The 17,327-nt window shown below is 37.5% G+C and overlaps 5 protein-coding genes across 5 annotated transcripts; 2 read left to right on the plus strand and 3 right to left on the minus strand. All coding sequences in view use genetic code 12, as the record gives it.

The window, feature by feature from the left end:
• Positions 1-2,199: 2,199 nt before the first annotated feature.
• On the plus strand, positions 2,200-5,391 carry KGF56_001871 (uncharacterized protein; the record flags this gene model as incomplete). Its single annotated transcript, XM_049323040.1, has 1 exon — positions 2,200-5,391. The coding sequence occupies one exon, from the start codon at positions 2,200-2,202 to the stop codon at positions 5,389-5,391; it is 3,192 nt and encodes a 1,063-aa protein (XP_049181075.1).
• A 437-nt stretch (positions 5,392-5,828) lies between these two features.
• DSL1 (Dsl1p) lies at positions 5,829-8,404 on the minus strand (the record flags this gene model as incomplete). The annotated part of the gene is made up of 2 exons (XM_049323041.1): positions 5,829-6,022; positions 6,382-8,404. The coding sequence occupies 2 exons, from the start codon at positions 8,402-8,404 to the stop codon at positions 5,829-5,831; spliced, it is 2,217 nt and encodes a 738-aa protein (XP_049181076.1).
• A 712-nt stretch (positions 8,405-9,116) lies between these two features.
• Positions 9,117-10,217, minus strand: KGF56_001873 (uncharacterized protein; the record flags this gene model as incomplete). The annotated part of the gene is made up of 1 exon (XM_049323042.1): positions 9,117-10,217. The coding sequence occupies one exon, from the start codon at positions 10,215-10,217 to the stop codon at positions 9,117-9,119; it is 1,101 nt and encodes a 366-aa protein (XP_049181077.1).
• A 2,398-nt stretch (positions 10,218-12,615) lies between these two features.
• On the plus strand, positions 12,616-14,100 carry LPD1 (dihydrolipoyl dehydrogenase; the record flags this gene model as incomplete). The annotated part of the gene is made up of 1 exon (XM_049323043.1): positions 12,616-14,100. One exon carries the CDS (start codon positions 12,616-12,618, stop codon positions 14,098-14,100), a length of 1,485 nt encoding a protein of 494 aa, XP_049181078.1.
• Positions 14,101-14,346: 246 nt separating this feature from the next.
• On the minus strand, positions 14,347-16,083 carry KGF56_001875 (uncharacterized protein; the record flags this gene model as incomplete). Its single annotated transcript, XM_049323044.1, has 1 exon — positions 14,347-16,083. The coding sequence occupies one exon, from the start codon at positions 16,081-16,083 to the stop codon at positions 14,347-14,349; it is 1,737 nt and encodes a 578-aa protein (XP_049181079.1).
• Positions 16,084-17,327: the final 1,244 nt, after the last annotated feature.

The following is a 17,327-nucleotide window of genomic DNA, read 5'->3' on the forward strand; positions in this document are numbered from 1 at the left end:
CAACATCCGAATCCTAATTATCTGTATAGGGTATTATCAAAAATCCAGATAGTGTGTATTTTTCAAATAGAGCGGAAAGCTTAATAATATTATATTTCGCAGAGAACAAATTTAAAAGAAAGAAAAGAACAAGAAGTCCCTCTTTCTCTCTCTCTCTCTCTCTCTCTCTCTCTCTCTCTCTCTCTCTCTCTCTCTCTCTTTTCCTTTCCTTCTCCTTTTCTCAAGATGATGTTTTTTTTTTTCCTTCATGTTTCCTAAAAGAGCAAACAATATTGTTTCTGAAAATTCAGCTGCATTTGTGTATCAGCATTGGCAATAGAGAAAGTACTTCCTATAGAGTTATGATTTTGAAATGCGCTTTTCCTACATTGTTTGTTCAATCAAAAATAGGACTTAGTGGCCAATTCTTTTTTCTTCTGTTTATTTTCGACAAACTGAAAATCAAGTTTATTTTCAAAATTATTGACATACCCCTCTTAACGAGATGTCGTTCTCTGAACTACTATTATTTCGTTGTTATTAAAATTCGTAGAAGAAGTGTTCTAATTATTATTGTTGGATTATAAAATTTGTCGCTCTTTTAAGTATTGCAATGTCGTTGATCTACCAACAAATTTGGCGCACCAGAAGATGTGATAAATGTCGCACTTGATGCCAGTCAAGGTGCTTCACTAACCTACTGATCCCCAAACATTAGCTGCGCAAACTAACAACATTTGAAAGTAATATTTATTTGGGGTTGATGGCGACTTTTTTGTACTACACTCTGCGATATTCCACTGCTAGCTGCTGCAAATTTTTTCCCATTTCCAATGCGACTAATTTTCCCTTTGCCAAACGACATTCAATGCAAACTTTTTATCCCCTACATTTAATAGTAGTTGGTAGTGCGACATTTTTAACAATTATGTCATGGAATGTTTGTATTTGGAAGAACGACAATATCACGCTGGCATTAACGACATAAACACTCCTCGCTCTCAGCAATTTCAACACACTCCACAGCGACATTAAGAAGCTACATGAACGATATTACGACAGATCAAGTCGTACCATCCACTTAAAAGAGGTGCGACAATAATTCTGAAAACACTGTATGATATCATACACTGTTATATTCTGAGAACTTTCGAAACACTATTTGGGAAAGAAAAAAAGCTTAATCAAAGAAAACGTTTCGCTCATACTGGTAGTAATAAAGTTTACAAATTTCAATGTTTTACGAAATTGGGCTATACAATTTTCCTCCGTGTCAGTTCAGGTCCCCACCCACTTTTACCCCCTTTATTCTTTCTTTTTTAAAAGATAAAAGCAAAAGTAGCAAAAAACAAAATATTACCAACAGGGGGGTTGAAGAGGTATTTTCTATTTGGAGCTTCTTAACATGTTTTTCTAAAGTACAATAGAACTAATTTTTCCCCTATCAGTAGAAAGACCCCCTACCTATTTTGAAGGCTTGTATTATTTTCTTTTTCTTCCTCTTCCTATTGTGTCTCTCATTTTTACGGAATTATTACATGCTTGAATCGTGTTCTAGTAACAATGACCAAAAATCTGCATCCCAATTATTAGCGAAATACAGTCGAAATAACCCATTTGATCTCACTTTAGTCCTTTTTGGATCTGGTCGTATATAGCTTAAAAGTACATAAGGGTCCTTTGTTCCCCCCCCTCCACCTTCTTGCCTTCTGCCTTAATGTGGATTCCTCTCTTATTTTCTTTTCTTTCTTTTTCTTTTTTTTTTCTTTTTTTTTTTTACATATGAAACAAAATCAATCAATACTAGTTGTTTTGTTAATGAACTATGTTTCTCTCACAATAATAGTAAGTATTGTGTAATATCATCTTTTTCCTACAACAGCCCTAATGGGGTCGAATTATTATTTTACAGACGAAAGAAGAAGAAGCTAGCGCTGGTTAGGTCTTTACTCAACTTGGTCGTGCTGACCCTGTTACAAATTAATACTCTGATTTCTATCCTGACTTTGGGGTTTTGCAATTTTTATCTATATATGTGCATATGTATATATATATCTTGACGTATCTACCAATATATTGTTAGTCAACGGTTTTCCTATATATTGAAAATATTTTAAACTCAGGCATCAACTTGCATTAAGCACATTCACCTGACAATAAATAATAAGAATTCTATTTATTGTATATCGGAAGATATCTTAATAGAGAGTGTTTCGGTAGATGAATGAACAACAAAACAACAATGTTCATTCATTATCTGATTCTAGTGTTCTTATTAATCAAAAGTCCTTTGATGATGAAACGTCTAGTACTAAGAATTTGAGTTTCTCAACTCAGCAAAAACAAGGTTCTCGAACGCACACTTTGCATATGCGTTCCCCGCTATTAAAAAGTACTAGAGTAGATTCCACTTCTGACATTATCGAGGACAAGAATGTAGAGAGCGTAATGATAATAGACCAAAGAGAGAAAAAAGAAGAGGGTGAAGAAGAGGGTGAAGAAGAAGAAGAAGAGGAGGAGGAGGAGGGGGAGGAGGGGGAGGAGGGATTAGAGGAGGGGGAACTTCAAATGGAAGATTTGGCTCCTCCCTTGCTTGCAACATCACCCAACTTTGGCTTTGGTATAACCATGACAAAAGGTAGACGTCAGAATAGAACTGCAGCAGAACATGCCTTATTAAATAAATTTGAAAGTGAGGTAATGGCGAATGCAGACGCAGTGAGAACGTTGAATAAACTAAAGCTTAAAACTAAGGACAAGTACTTGTACCAAATAAGGAGATATATTAGGTTTTGTGCAAATAAAGGTCTTAATGAATTTTATGTAACTTTACCTATCGCCCAAGAACTAATTGAATACGAGTTTAAAAAACGAGAGGGGAACATTTTAAGTGAAAACACAATTAAAAGTATAAGATCTCCATTAAACAAATTATATGCAATGAATAAAATTGTATATCCTTCACAACAACCGGAAGCTTATCTTGATGATCAATTTATTAAGGACATTATGGCCAAACAACAAAACTCCCTATTACAAGCACAGCGGCAATCACAAATGACAGGAGAAGAGAACAATAATGAGGCCAATATTTCAACTCCTACAACTTTAGGTGGTAGTGCAAGCCTACTCAGCTTACTCAACAACGCAAACACCGTACTTTCTCGCTCAGAGCCAGTTTCGGCAATAATTTCAACAGATACATCAGTATCACCACCAAAACAATTAAACTCTGAATTTGAAAAAAATATGGTCTACCCCATCGGCATCACGGCCAACTTACCAATTACTTCAAGTGTAGACGAGAAGCAGGCAAAAACTTCTTCCTCCTCCTCATCGAGTATATTCAATCTAGGTACGAGATTTTTCCGTTTAAGCGAAAGTTCAAAACATAGATTAACTGAAAATGAAAGCCTATTGTTACGTAAATTTGATGATGAAGTTTTGGAAAGTCACAAGACCCGGGACATATTGATGAATTTAACTGAAAACACGTTCAAGTCGTATGCCACTGATATTAAACGGTTTATTCGATTTTGCGCAAGAAAGGGTAAAAGCGATTTTCTAATTGACGATCAAATATTAACCCGGTTCTTAGTATTTGAGAGCAGTAAGAATAAGAAAAACAAGTTGAAGAACATAAGAACCAGTTTGTTGAAACTACATCAATTGAATTGTCTTGCTTATGATTTAGATTTTTCTGAGGGAAATATTGTTTTGGTGATGAACAAATTTTTGGACAGCAACAATAATCGTGATATACCATCTGAGACACAGCTGCAGCTCAAAAAACAAGAGCATTTCATCCCAGATTATGAAGATTCCGACGACGATAAGCTAGTAGCGAGTTTAAAAAACTTGTACCAAACGTCAAATGTCTTAAGCGGCTTGTCTGAAACAAGTAAGAAATTGTACTCTAACGAGTTTAACCGCTATGCGTTATTTTGTTCCAAAATTGGATTGCAACATTTTCATTTATCTGGCGAGTTAATTAAGCGGTTCTTTATTGAGGATGTCATAGCAAGAACTCCGACAATCACATGTAAGAAATTACAGGAGATTTTGAGTAGACTAAACCGGTTACATGCGTTGAATGTTGATTTGAAGTTGACTCAATCTGATACCATTGAAAATATCGATATTGTAAAGACTTTTTTGAAAGAATACAATAATGATAATAATAACCATAAGAATCAATTGTTATCCGACACTACTACTGCCGTTACCACTAGTACCACCAACACTGGCAGTCCTGTAACTACCGTCCATACTGCCACTGCAAATACTACAGCAGGTGCTGCTGCGGCAACAGTTATTACAACAAGTAATCAAGAGATTACAAGTAGCGGAAAAACAAGTAGTTCTAGCACAAATGGTAACGGAGCAGACACACTTTCAGCAGCTTCACTATCGGGATCTTCGTCAACAGGAACTAGATTGCCACACTTGTATTTTACTAATGATGCAACTGGCGGTGCCATTGAAGCGGGCCTGCTGTCCTCGGAACAAACAAGTAGTAGTGGAGAGTTAAACACCGCGACAACTACAAATACAACTGCCAAAACCCACTCTATTCACATCACATTGCAACAACAAAACAAAAAGCTAAAAACTATTAAAAATGAGTTGATGTTGAAAGAGATTGAACCAAACAATAGAAATGTAGATTGTGACAAAGCTCAATCGAGTGTAGCCACAAAGCCCATTATGGAGAATAATAATGATGATAACAAGGAAGAAGAGGAAGAGGAAGAAGAGGAAGAAGAAGAAGATGATGATGATAGTGATGATGATGCTGATGACGACGACGACGATGAAGATGATGTTGTTTATACTCATCCTAAGTCTATGCTTAGACAAGTGATAGAGAGTGTAGAGCAGAACGAGAGTAATGAAAAGCATAGCAAAGAGTCAGTAATCCGGGATGATGGTAGCAGAAGTGATGAAGCTGGTCAAGGAGGTAATATTGACAGCAGTAATCGCTTACCAGAAGCAAATGAGTCAATTCCAAAATTTTTCGCAAACTGCCATATTGCATCCATAACTCAGCTTGTAGAAGAATGGACACTAATCATAAGGTGCAAACGAAAATATATCCTTGGATGGATTAAAAGTATGAATGATACTCAAATCTATAGTAAACGAAAATTAATCATGGACTTGATCGAGGAGTTGCTACCAATCATAAATGAAAAATATGCAGGGTTAAATCTCGATATAGTGAATTACAATGGAAGTGGTGACGAAGTTGACGATATTTTTGAAGTTGCAAAGATATTTGATCAATACCTTGAGAGGAAGAAAATGACATTTAAGGACTTTGCAAGGAAAATTGAAACGTATCCTGTTTATACCAAGAGGGAGTTCCTTAGAATACTAACACGAAGAAAAAGCAACTTCACTAAGGAGTAGACTCTTGGGCGAGGAAGCCTCTACAGGGGGGGGCCACCTTCCCCAATCCAACTCTCTCAACCTTCCTGTCTCAACCCACTAGTCAATACGGCTCAATAGTGTCACTAGAGTCAATAGTCAATAGTGTCACTAGAGTCAATAGTCAATAGTGTCACTAGAGTCAATAGTCAATAGTGTCACTAGAGTCACTAATCAATACTGCTAGATAGTGCCCTAGAGTCACTAATCAATACTGCTCGATAGTATCACTAGTGTCACTAGAGTCACTAGTCATTACTGTTCCACTATCTCGCTCTGCTCGATAGTGTCACTACCAATGCCTATCTTAGTAAGCAGTCATAGAATATGTATGTTTGGATGTATATTAGTTGTCTTTTTTTCCATTGAGGTAATATTGCCTGGTCAAGAATCCACAGTTTATCAACACCTTTGTTACATCAACCTTTATATATAAAAAGGTAGTGTTGAGTAGCATTTTCGTCCTCTTTCAGTTTTGCCTCTTTCAGCTTACTTAAAGTCGATCTTCTAGAAAAAAAAAACATGTCCCATAAGTACCATTTTGACGTTACAATGTCTTGTTCCGGTTGTTCAGGAGCAATAGAAAGAGTTCTTGGTAAAACTGAAGGGATCTCTAATTTTGACGTTTCTTTGAAAAACCAAACTGTTGATGTCGTTACAGATAAGGATTACGAGTCGATATACAACACAATTGCAAAAACAGGCAAGAAAATAAACAGCGGGAAAGTTGTGTCTTGAACAGGGCCAAGTCGATGGATCTCCCTTCGACTTTGCTAGTCTGTTAATGTAAGAAGGGTATGACGGTAGAGATGGAGAGCAAGTGAAGTTGATACAAAAGATAGAAGTGATGAGTTGGTATACATATATGTATAAAGATATATAATAAAATGCAAAAAAAAAAAAAAAATAAGACCCCCCCCCTCCTGGTATTAGTTTCAATAAACGTTAAGTAAAAACTCATTTACGTCATACTTCTGAAATCGATGATCTCGTTCACATACCCGTCTCTCAACTCGCTAGGTAGAAACACGCTTTGAATTAACTTGGTAATTTCATTTGTGGTAAGGTCAAATAATTCGCCTTGATAGAAACGTTCCATGATATCTTTGAGGTGATTCTTTAACAAGAACTTGACATTATCCAACTTATTGAAAGATTCAATTGAGTCTCTTGTCTTGCCAAGCGATGTGACAAATGGGATTGTGATATTGTTCAAGTTTTCAATCACCAATGCTATTACACTGCATTGGTTTTCACTAATGTCATCCATAGCTATGATTGTTTGAATGAACAGGTTATTAACGAAATCAACTAGCTCACATATAAGGTATTGGAACTTGTGCAAGTTGGTGCTTTGTAGTTGTGTTTTTTCAAATAAATTTTGAAACCAGCTGTATATCAGGCTAATTTGATTCATATTATAGTCATCTAGTATCTCCTCCATTGCCAATGGTTCGTCCAGGTGTAAGTTTATGGTGGCCATAAGCAGCTTTAGTTCCAGGTATAAATTGATCATTTCTTGGTTCCATGTATGAGTAGCAAACTGCGCAAAAGAATCAATTGAAAAGTCATTGGATAGTTTTATAAAGTCATTATACATGAGGAAAGATTGCTTTGGACTTGGATATTGAACGAGAGCTAGAGCATTAATGGTGCTGGCTAAGTAGGAGACATCCTTTAGCTGCTTGCCAAATTTGTCAAATATTGGCTTGATTTTCTCGGGGACTTGTGATATTATTATAAGCTCCTGGTTAGTTGAATGACTTGCTTTGGTTTTCTGAGATACAACATTATCCTCCTCAACATCCCAACCTTCGTCCCAATTCTCATCCCAACCGTCATCATTTTCCTCCTTTGGTAACCGTAGTTTCTCCGCCTCCTCCTTCTCTTCCGCCTCCTCCTTCTCCTCCTCCTTCTTCTCCTCCTCTACTTCAATTTGAATCTGCGTTGTTTGTTTGATTGCATCTGACGTCATGGCCAGTTTTACAGCAATCACAAATTCATTAATAATCCACTGTTGGTGTAATTTATTCAATTTCTCCTCAATGTTACCTTGGCCTTCAATTTTGTTCAAAACATTCCAGTTGGTGCTTTTGCATAGTACCACCAACTGTTTCAATTGGTGAATCTTATTAGGGTCGTTAACAATTGAATCAATCAGCTTGAAAATCTTATCAGTCAAAAGCTTTTCAATCCTAGAGTCTAAATAGTGCTTGATTGAAGAATATTGTACCTTGTTTATGAACCGTATGAAATTGGTTAAGCTCTCAATAAAGTTGTTACCCTTTTGCAAACTAATTACAAACTCGGCATCTTCAGCAGCAGCAGCAGCAGCAGCAGCATCATCATTATTGTTTGTGTTATTTTCATTGATAATCACCACCTCTACATCATCTTGGAATATGCGATCAACGAGTTCATCCCATTGCGCCCGATATATATCATACGTATTCAATACGTAATCATTTTCCAATACAAAAGAATTAAGCTTATTCAAAGTTGAGAAGTTGCGAATAGTGAATTGATCAGGTACGAGTAGTAGCAAAAAATCATCTAACAAGTCCAAAAATTGCCGATAAAGCTTGGCCACCTTCTTGGTTATTTGTCTACAAATCAAGTAATTTGAGTTCAACCTGCTCTTTACCTCCTTGAATAGTTTGCTGACGTGTTCAAAATCAGGCAAGGAACCTATATTGACCAGGTAACTGGTAATGATCGACTCAATCTCAGTAAGAAGTTGAGTGATTTCTTGAAACTTTTGTAGCTCGCTAATTTCGTTCTCTATTGTTTGACTCTTGCGGCTTAATTGAGCTAGTGATAATTTGTCAAGGGTTTCATTTGTTAAAGTATTTCCTTGATGTTTAAACTGATCCTGCGATGCAAGTAGTTTCAAGAGATAATTTTCCGTGATTTTCTGCTTGAGTGTATTGAGATACTCATCTATATCTTTTAAATTCGCCTTTTGGCTGTCGATCTTGCTCTCTATACTTGTCATTTGGTCTATAAAAAGGGCTCCTCTGATAGATACATTTATATATATAGAAAGAGAGAGATATGATGGGTTGAAAAATTTCTTTAACCGTTTTGGAACAAGCCGCACCAACAGTGACACTATCGAGCGAAGCGAAATAGTGTTGTAACAAGCTACTGAGTGTTGCTCTACTGACTACATGGACACTATTGATTTGGTAATAGGAGAAGTCACCTTTTATTGAGTAAATACTATACACTGTTTCATATCTGCCCCCTCTTTTTACACGCAACACTATCGAGCAGAGCGAGATAGTAGAGCACACTAACTCTTAACACTATCAACCGATACTATCGAGCAGAGCGTCAGTGGCAGCTAGTATCGATACCGTCAGTGGTAGCTAGTGTTGATAGCGTCAGTGGTAGCTAGTATCAATAGCGTCAGTGGCAGCTAGTATCAATAGCGTCAGTGGCAGCTAGTATCAATAGCGTCAGTGGCAGCTAGTATCAATAGCGTCAGTGGCAGCTAGTATCAATAGCGTCAGTGGCAGCTAGTATCAATAGCGTCAGTGGCAGCTAGTATGTTCCACTATCTCGCTCCGCTTGATAGTGTTGATAGTGTCAGTTGCAGCTAGTATGTTCGCTCCGCTCGATAGTGTTGATAGTGTCAGTGGCAGCTAGTATGCTCCACTATCTCGCTGCGCTCGATAGTGTCGATAGTGTTGATAGTGCAGCAATCATATTAAATCCTCGGTAATATCATCATCAAGATACTCGTCGTCTTTATTCATTCTATAAATAGTCATTGCCATACTAGCAAAGTTCAACCCCGACATTATCCAATCGGGCAAGACTAATCCATATAATTCAATTGCGTTAAAAGTCAAGTCCAAAAAGTTACCAACCAACTCAATCACGAGCATCATCTTGTCAAACTTCAAATCGCGTAATACCTTGTCATATTTCTTGTTGATGTCTTGATTGATAATTGATTTCGAAACACTTTTAGAATTAAGTATCTCCTTCTCAATGTTTACTTTCCTTATTTTGCGTATTACATTGAGTAGTTGTGAAATTGTTTTGCGGATAAGGAAAATAAGAATCAATACCCATAGTTTATTTGTTTGTTTCAACAACTTGGTAAGAAACTGAGGGAACATTGGTAAATTGGAAAGTAAATGTAGGTTATCTAATAAATTGGCTATGTTTTCCAAAACATTGACTGCCATGTTTTCTACTTGTCTAAATGTGAATTTTCGCGGTTTATAGTATTTTATGGATTTTTTGTCCTTGTTGGTGCTTGGTGAACCTGCCTTGCGCGGTGGTGGTGATGGTAACGGTGGCGATGGTTGTTTCTTTAATGCTCGCAGAAGGTCAAACTTGTCGAATAATGGAGGATACTTTGGCTTCGGATGTGGTTGGGACCTAACTTGTCCTGGCAAATCTGGAACTCTTTGATACTTGTTATACTTGGATTCAAACTGGGACTCAATATTCTTCTTTCCCTGCAACTTTGTCTCAATATTCTGCCTTCCCTGTAACTTTGTCTCAATATTCTGCCTTCCCTGTAACTTTGTCTCAATATTCTTCTTTTTCTTACCGGCACTTTTCTCTTCCAAGACGCTCTGTAGCTTATTCAACTTATCAGCAGTAATAGATGAGTTACCTTTAAGATGTTCTTGCCTGGCTAAATTTAGCAAATTATCAATAATTTCTTGCCTTGTAAGATGATTAGAAACCACAGATTCCTTCAAAGTGGATCTGGCAGTACCTATTGAACTTGACTTGTACTCTGTAGCTGGAGTTGTAGCTGTATCTATACCTCTAGCTGTCTCCATTACATGCAAAATAATTAAACCTAAAGAGGAAAAAATAAATTAAATTAAAATGAAAAATTTCAAAGTGGAAAAGCCTTTGGTGAGGAAATGTTTTTTGATGGATTTCAAGGATTCGTCAAGATAGAGCTTGATTGTAGGTGAGATGGTGTGGAGGAGAAGAAGTGGGTGCAAATAATGAATTTGGTAAACGAGTTTTATATAGAGTTGAACTTATCTATTTGAGTCCATCAAATTATGGAGAAGGTATTATTAATATATGTAGACAGTTATTACCACCCCGCCAGTTCAAGACACTATCGAGCGAAGCGAAATAGTGGAGCACATTAGCAACTCTCTCCTCAAGTTCTATATATGGTATGTTGTATCTGAGTCCATCAAATTATGAAGAAGGGTATATTCATATATGTAGATAGTTGAACCCCCCCCCGTCAGTTATCAACGCCTTGTTGGGGGGATTTAGTTTTATTTGGTTCTTGGAAGGACATTTACATTCGTAAGAGAGCCTGGTTAGCTCAATCGGCTAGAGCGTGAGACTTTTAATCTCAAGGCTGCGGGTTCGAGTCCCGCATCGGGCTTTTTTTTGCACCTCAGAAAAAGAAAAGGAAAGTAGACAAGTAGAGAACTGCCTCAGAGTTAGTCAGTGTGCTCCACTATCTCGCTCTGCTCGATAGTGAGGTTTAATTATTCTTTTCATTTATTCATCTTCTCTGTTTTCTTTCTCACTCTGCTTGATAGTGGATCTTTTTTCGCAGCTCAAAACTCTCAAATTTTGCAAGAAATTTAATAAAACATTAGACCACTATCGAGCAGAGCGAGATAGTGGAGCACACTGATTAACTCTGAGATAAATTGTCTGGAAGTGTACAGGTGTACAAGTGTGTGTACAAATGCATTTACAGCATGTCAACTTACAGACATTTCATATATATATTCATTTAAGGAAGTTGTATCTATTCAGTTAATGAAGTAGGTTGAAGCAGTCCACTGTCGAGCAGAGCGAGATAGTGGAGCACACTGACTAACTCTGAGATATATTGTCTGGGAGATTAATTATCTGGGTGATAAAGAGTCTGGGTGATAAAGAGTCTGGGAGATAAAGTGTCTGGGAGATAAAGAGTCTGGGAGATAAATTGTCTGGGTGATAAAGAGTCTGGGAGATAAAGTGTCTGGGAGAAAAGTTGAGGGTCCCGGAGATAAAAAAACATTTTAATTACAAAAATTTATCTACTGTTCTGCTAGTGCTCACTAAATTTGGTACAACATTCTCATATGTGTTCCAAGTGATGAAAGATTTAGTAATAGACTTGTAACCAATAGAGATAGATAGAAGTTTATAGATGGAGATTTATTAGAAGATATAGGTGGAAGTTTATAGATTGAGATTTATTAGAAAAAATGATAGTTGGCGGTTAGTATTTGGTGGATGCATCACAAGCTCGCTTTGCTCGCTAGACATCGACACTATCGAGCACTGGCTAGTGATACTATCGACACTAGAAATTGGAGGAGAGTAGAGGGGGAGAGTAGAGGAGACCATCTAGTAGAGATTAAAGTAGAGTAGAGGAGGAGACCAGTAAAGTTGAGCAGATTATAGTAGAATGGAGTAGAGACCATCTAGTAGAGATTGAAGTAAAGTAGAGGAAGAGAGTAGAGCAGACTATAATAGACTATGGATCAGAGTAGAGTGGATTATAGTAAATTATAGTAGAATAGAGTAGAAACCAGTGAAAGAGAGTAGTGGAGTAGAATTTAGTAGAGACCAGCAGGTAATAGAAGGTAGTTAGAAGAGACCAGCAGATAATAGTAAAAGGTAGTTAGAAGAGACCAGCAGATACTAGTAAAAGGTAGTTAGAAGAGACCAGCAGGTAATAGAAGGTAGTTAGAAGAGACCAGCAGATAATAGTAAAAGGTAGTTAGTGCTGCTCCACTATCTCGCTTTGCTCGATAGTGGAGATAGTGTTGATAGTGGAGATACCCCGGAAATATCCGCAATTCAACCTGGTAGCATTACTCATCGATCCAATAAGGTTTATATATTAAGGTTTATTAAAGAATGCACCACATACTCTGCTCGATAGTGTCGATATTCAGTGCTGCTCCACCTCGCTCTGCTCGATAGTGTCGGTAGTCAGTACTGCTCCACTATCTTATTCGATAGTAGAGTAACCCAATAGCATTACTCACCAATCCAATAACGTTTTTTTTTTTTTTTTTTTTTTAAAAATTAATCCGGAGTTTCATTTTGGAAAGTTATAAAGGCAAGGAAGAAAAAAAAATATATACATATATATACATATATATATATATATCAACTCTTTTACATAGTTGATAGGTGATTTGCCCCATAGGTGAGTATAGGTGAGTATAGATCTTTTCCAGATAGGCTATTTAGGTTGTTATGTTGAGATTATTGAAGCCAGTGTCAGCGACACAGAGATTTACTCAGCAATTTGTGAGGTTTGCTTCTAGCAAGAAGAAATATGACGTTGTTGTTATTGGAGGCGGTCCTGGTGGATACGTTGCTGCAATCAAAGCTGCACAATTAGGCTTGGAAACTGCTTGCATTGAAAAAAGAGGCGCATTGGGTGGTACCTGCTTGAATGTCGGTTGTATTCCTTCAAAATCGCTTTTGAACAATACTCATTTGTTGCATCAGGTGCAGCATGAAGCAAAAGAACGAGGTATTTCCATAAATGGCGAAGTTACTCCAAATTTCCCAAACTTGATGAAAGCTAAGGAAAAGTCAGTTAAACAATTGACTAGCGGTGTTGAAATGTTGTTCAAAAAGAACAAGGTGGACTATTTGAAAGGTACCGGATCTTTTGTTGATGAAAAAACCGTGAAAATCGAACCAATCGAACAAGGCAAAGAGCCATTTGAAGTGGATGCCGAAAACTTTATCGTTGCTACAGGTTCAGAACCAACACCATTCCCAGGAATCGAAGTCGACGAGGAGAGAATTGTTACTTCTACAGGTATCTTGCAATTGAAGGAAATCCCTAAAAGATTAGCTATTATTGGTGGTGGTATCATTGGTTTGGAAATGGCCTCGGTTTACTCAAGATTGGGATCAAAGGTTACTGTGCTAGAATTCCAAAATGCTATTGGTGCCGGTATGGATGGTGAAGTTGCCAAGGCTACTCAGAAGTTATTGATCAAACAAGGCTTGGACTTCAAATTGGGAACCAAAGTCACCAAAGGTGAACGAGATGGGGAAGTTGTCAAGATTGAAGTTGAAAATGCCAAGACGGGAGAAAAGAGCAATTTAGAAGCAGATGTATTACTAGTTGCCATTGGAAGAAGACCATACACCGAAGGATTAAATTTGGAGGCTGTAGGTTTAGAAAAAGATAACAAGGGCAGATTGATCATTGATGATCAGTTCAAAACCAAACATGACCACATTAGAGTCATTGGTGATGTCACTTTCGGACCAATGTTGGCACACAAGGCTGAAGAAGAAGGTATCGCCGCTGCAGAATTTATCAAAAAGGGATACGGACACGTTAACTATGCAAATATTCCATCTGTCATGTACACTCACCCAGAAGTAGCTTGGGTCGGTTTAAACGAAGAACAGTTGAAAGAAAAAGGTATCAAATATAAAGTGGGTAAATTCCCATTCATTGCTAATTCAAGAGCTAAAACTAATTTGGATACTGATGGGTTTGTAAAGATTATTGCCGATGCTGAAACCGAGCGGATTTTGGGTGCTCATATCATTGGTCCTAATGCTGGTGAAATGATTGCTGAAGCCGGATTGGCTTTAGAATATGGTGCTTCTACGGAAGATATTGCAAGAACTTGTCATGCTCACCCTACATTATCTGAAGCTTTCAAAGAAGCTGCTTTAGCTACTTTTGATAAACCAATCAACTTTTAGAAGAAGAAACAATGAAATTAGGATAGGAGATTTTGAATATACATGTAATAAAAGAATTGAAAAGAAGAAAAAAAAAAAAAAAAAAAAGGAGGAAGAAGGAAATCAAGAGGTAGATGTTGATAAAGTAAATAGAGCAATCTCTTCATAGATCAAATGGACGGATGGATTGAAACAATTTTGCCTGTTTTTCTATTTGATCAACGATATTCATAAACAAACATTTTGTCCGATAATTTCATATCCTACTCAAAACCCAATTGGTTTACTCGATCCTTTTGGCATTAGGGCCATAAATTTATAAATTTTACCCATTTGATCATAATCAACCAATCGCCTATATGCATCGTATATCTTATTCTGAGCTTCTACATCGTGACTCTTTTTTTTCAATAATTGATCAATTCTGTAACCCACACCAATATTATGTAACCAGTCGCCTTGTTGTATGGGGCCATAAATATCACAAACTTTCAGTGTGATTTTCTTCAAATTCCCAAAATCAACATCAACTGATAAATCTACTTCCCCGGGTTTAAAGAATGGCGATACAAACTGGTGCTTGTATATTCCGCGAAGTGTATTATCAGGCACATCATCAGGGGGTCCGTAATCAATAACTAAAGCAGCTCCTTGAGTATTTACCAATTGGGCCATTTTCATGATGAACAATTCTGCGTCGGAGCAAATTTCGATTCTTGACCCAACTGGAAGGTCCTTATAACGTTTGTTTAACCTTGGAATCATCGTTGATGGAGTATCTTTGGGAGATATGCTTAAATGAAATTCCGTATCCCATTGCTTGTTTTCTTTTCCGCGCTTCTGATTTGGCAAGGGTGACAAAGGGGTAGATTCGTCATTCAAATCCAGTTTCAACTGCGTATCTTGTTGTTGGACACTTGGCGTGTGTTCCACCACTAATTCTCTCCATCCTGTTTCTTCTTTTATAAATGATTTTATAGGTAACGCGTCAAAGAATTCATGAGCTATGATATAGTTGACTGAGTCGTCGCTTCTAGGTATACTTTTCTCTGTATCGACCCATATTATCTCATTACCCCATGTGGTTACGCATTTGCTAAACTCATCTTCTTCACTCTTGAATTTACTTGCATTTTCACCACAAAGAAGCTTGCATTGCTCTTCTCTCAACACAGGGGAAGCTTCAATCATGACAATTTCAATCTTTGGTTTGACTTCACTTACCGTTTGCACGAATTTATTAAAAGTATGCAAAATATCATAAATTAGAGTTCCCTTCCCCGGTCCAAATTCAATAAATCTTATCCTTTTGTCACGCAACTTTGGATCCCGTGAGGTTTGCCAGAGATTGAAATACCAAATTCCAATCATTTCCCCAAAAACGGAGGAAATTTCGGGACTTGTGATGAAATCTCCAGTTTTCAAATCTAGTGGGTCTCTAGTGGTATAATAACCATATTTAGGATGAGTTAGACATTGTCTCATATACGCACTCAACGATATCGGACCTGTTAATTTGATAGTTTGTCTAAAAAGATCACTCAAGCTTTTGACGTCAATCAGGGTAGAGCTGCCACTGCTCTTTTCTGGGAATTGGGCTAGTTTGCCCAAGTTTTCTCGTAAATTGTGATCACCCTTTATTTCACTTTCTAGCTTTTTTATCTGCTCCTTTATTACTCTTGCGGCTTCCTCATACTCGCTTTTTGTGAATCGGCCAAAATAAAGACCATTTTCATGCGGTGGTAAAGTAGAACCAGCTTGGGTTGATGGTAGGGTGGAATTCGCTTGTGTAGAACCAGCTTGGGTTGATGGTAGGGTAGAATTCGCTTGTGTAGAACCAGCTTGGGTTGATGGTAGGGTAGAATTTGCTTGTGTAGAACCAGCTTCGGTTGATGGGTCGGCCTTGGAGTCCTTTCCCAGAGACGCCTTGAAGTTTGTAGCCAATCGTCTTTTTGGAAAATACCGAGACGACAAAACACACCTTATACTTGGCTGTTTCAACATTCTTTAGGAGCAACTAGCAACAAACCTACCTAGGATAAGACAATAAAATGAAACAGCTTCAGTTAGTAATTAAGGCAATAAGCTCATCGCCTCATCGCTATCTTTCAGCGCTACCACGCAATCCACCAAGGTGTGTGTGTGTGTGGGGAGGGGGCATCGATATGGAAGATCTCTTTATGCAACAATGACTTGGAGACTAGACGAGTTAAACGAGTCTAGTCGATAGAGTATAGAGAGAATGTAGATAGATAAAAGGAGAGTGTAGATAGATAAAAGGAGAGTGTAGATAGATAAAAGGAGAGTGTAGATAGATAAAAGGAGAGTGTAGATAGATAAAAGGAGAGTGTAGATAGATAAAAGGAGAGTGTAGATAGATAAAAGGAGAGTGTAGATAGAGTGTAGATAGAGTGTAGATAGAGTGTAGAGAGAGTGTAGAGAGAGTGTAGAGAGAGTGTAGAGAGAGTGTAGAGAGAGTGTAGAGAGAGTGTAGATAGAGTGTAGATAGATAGATAGAGTAGATATATGCTATCATGCTTTGCTCAATAGTCTATAGAGAGAAAAGAGATAGATATAGACTGCCAAGCTGTGCTAGTAATTATTTCATAGACCAATCGAAAGAGAGAGACTAATCTATAGAGTGTAGATATATAGTCTAGACGAGTGAAACGAGTCTAGTCGATAGAAAACAGTAGATAGATAGAGTAGATAGAAATTAGTCAATAGAGTGCAGATAGAGTGTAGATATATAGTGTAGCTAATAGACTATCTCGCTTTGCTCGATAGTGTAGATATAAAGTGGATAGAGAAAGAGTAGATAGAGACTAGTTGAAAGAGTGTAGACAGAGAGAATGTGTATATAGAGAGAGTAGTATACAAAGAGAGTAGGTATTAATAGAGGGAATAGTATATGGAGAAGAAAAGTAGAGTAGTGTTGTTTTCTCGTTTTGCTCGATGGTATATAGAGTGGAAAGAGAATAGATATAGACTATCGAGCAGAGAGAGTAGATATAGACTATCGAGCAGAGAGAGTAGATATAGACTATCGAGCAGAGCGAGATAGTCTACGCTCGATGGTCTCTGCTCGATAGTCTATAGAGAGGAGAGAGAGCAGCCATAGACTATCTCGCTCTGCTCGATAGTCTATGCTCGATAGTCTATGCTCGATAGTCTATGCTCGATAGTCTATAGAGAGGAGAGAGAGTATATATAGACTATCTCGCTCTGCTCGATAGTCTCTGCTCGAT

Source organism: Candida oxycetoniae (genome assembly GCF_023343755.2).
Source record: "Candida oxycetoniae strain CBS 10844 chromosome Unknown scaffold64, whole genome shotgun sequence".
Taxonomy (NCBI): domain Eukaryota; kingdom Fungi; phylum Ascomycota; class Pichiomycetes; order Serinales; family Debaryomycetaceae; genus Lodderomyces; species Lodderomyces oxycetoniae.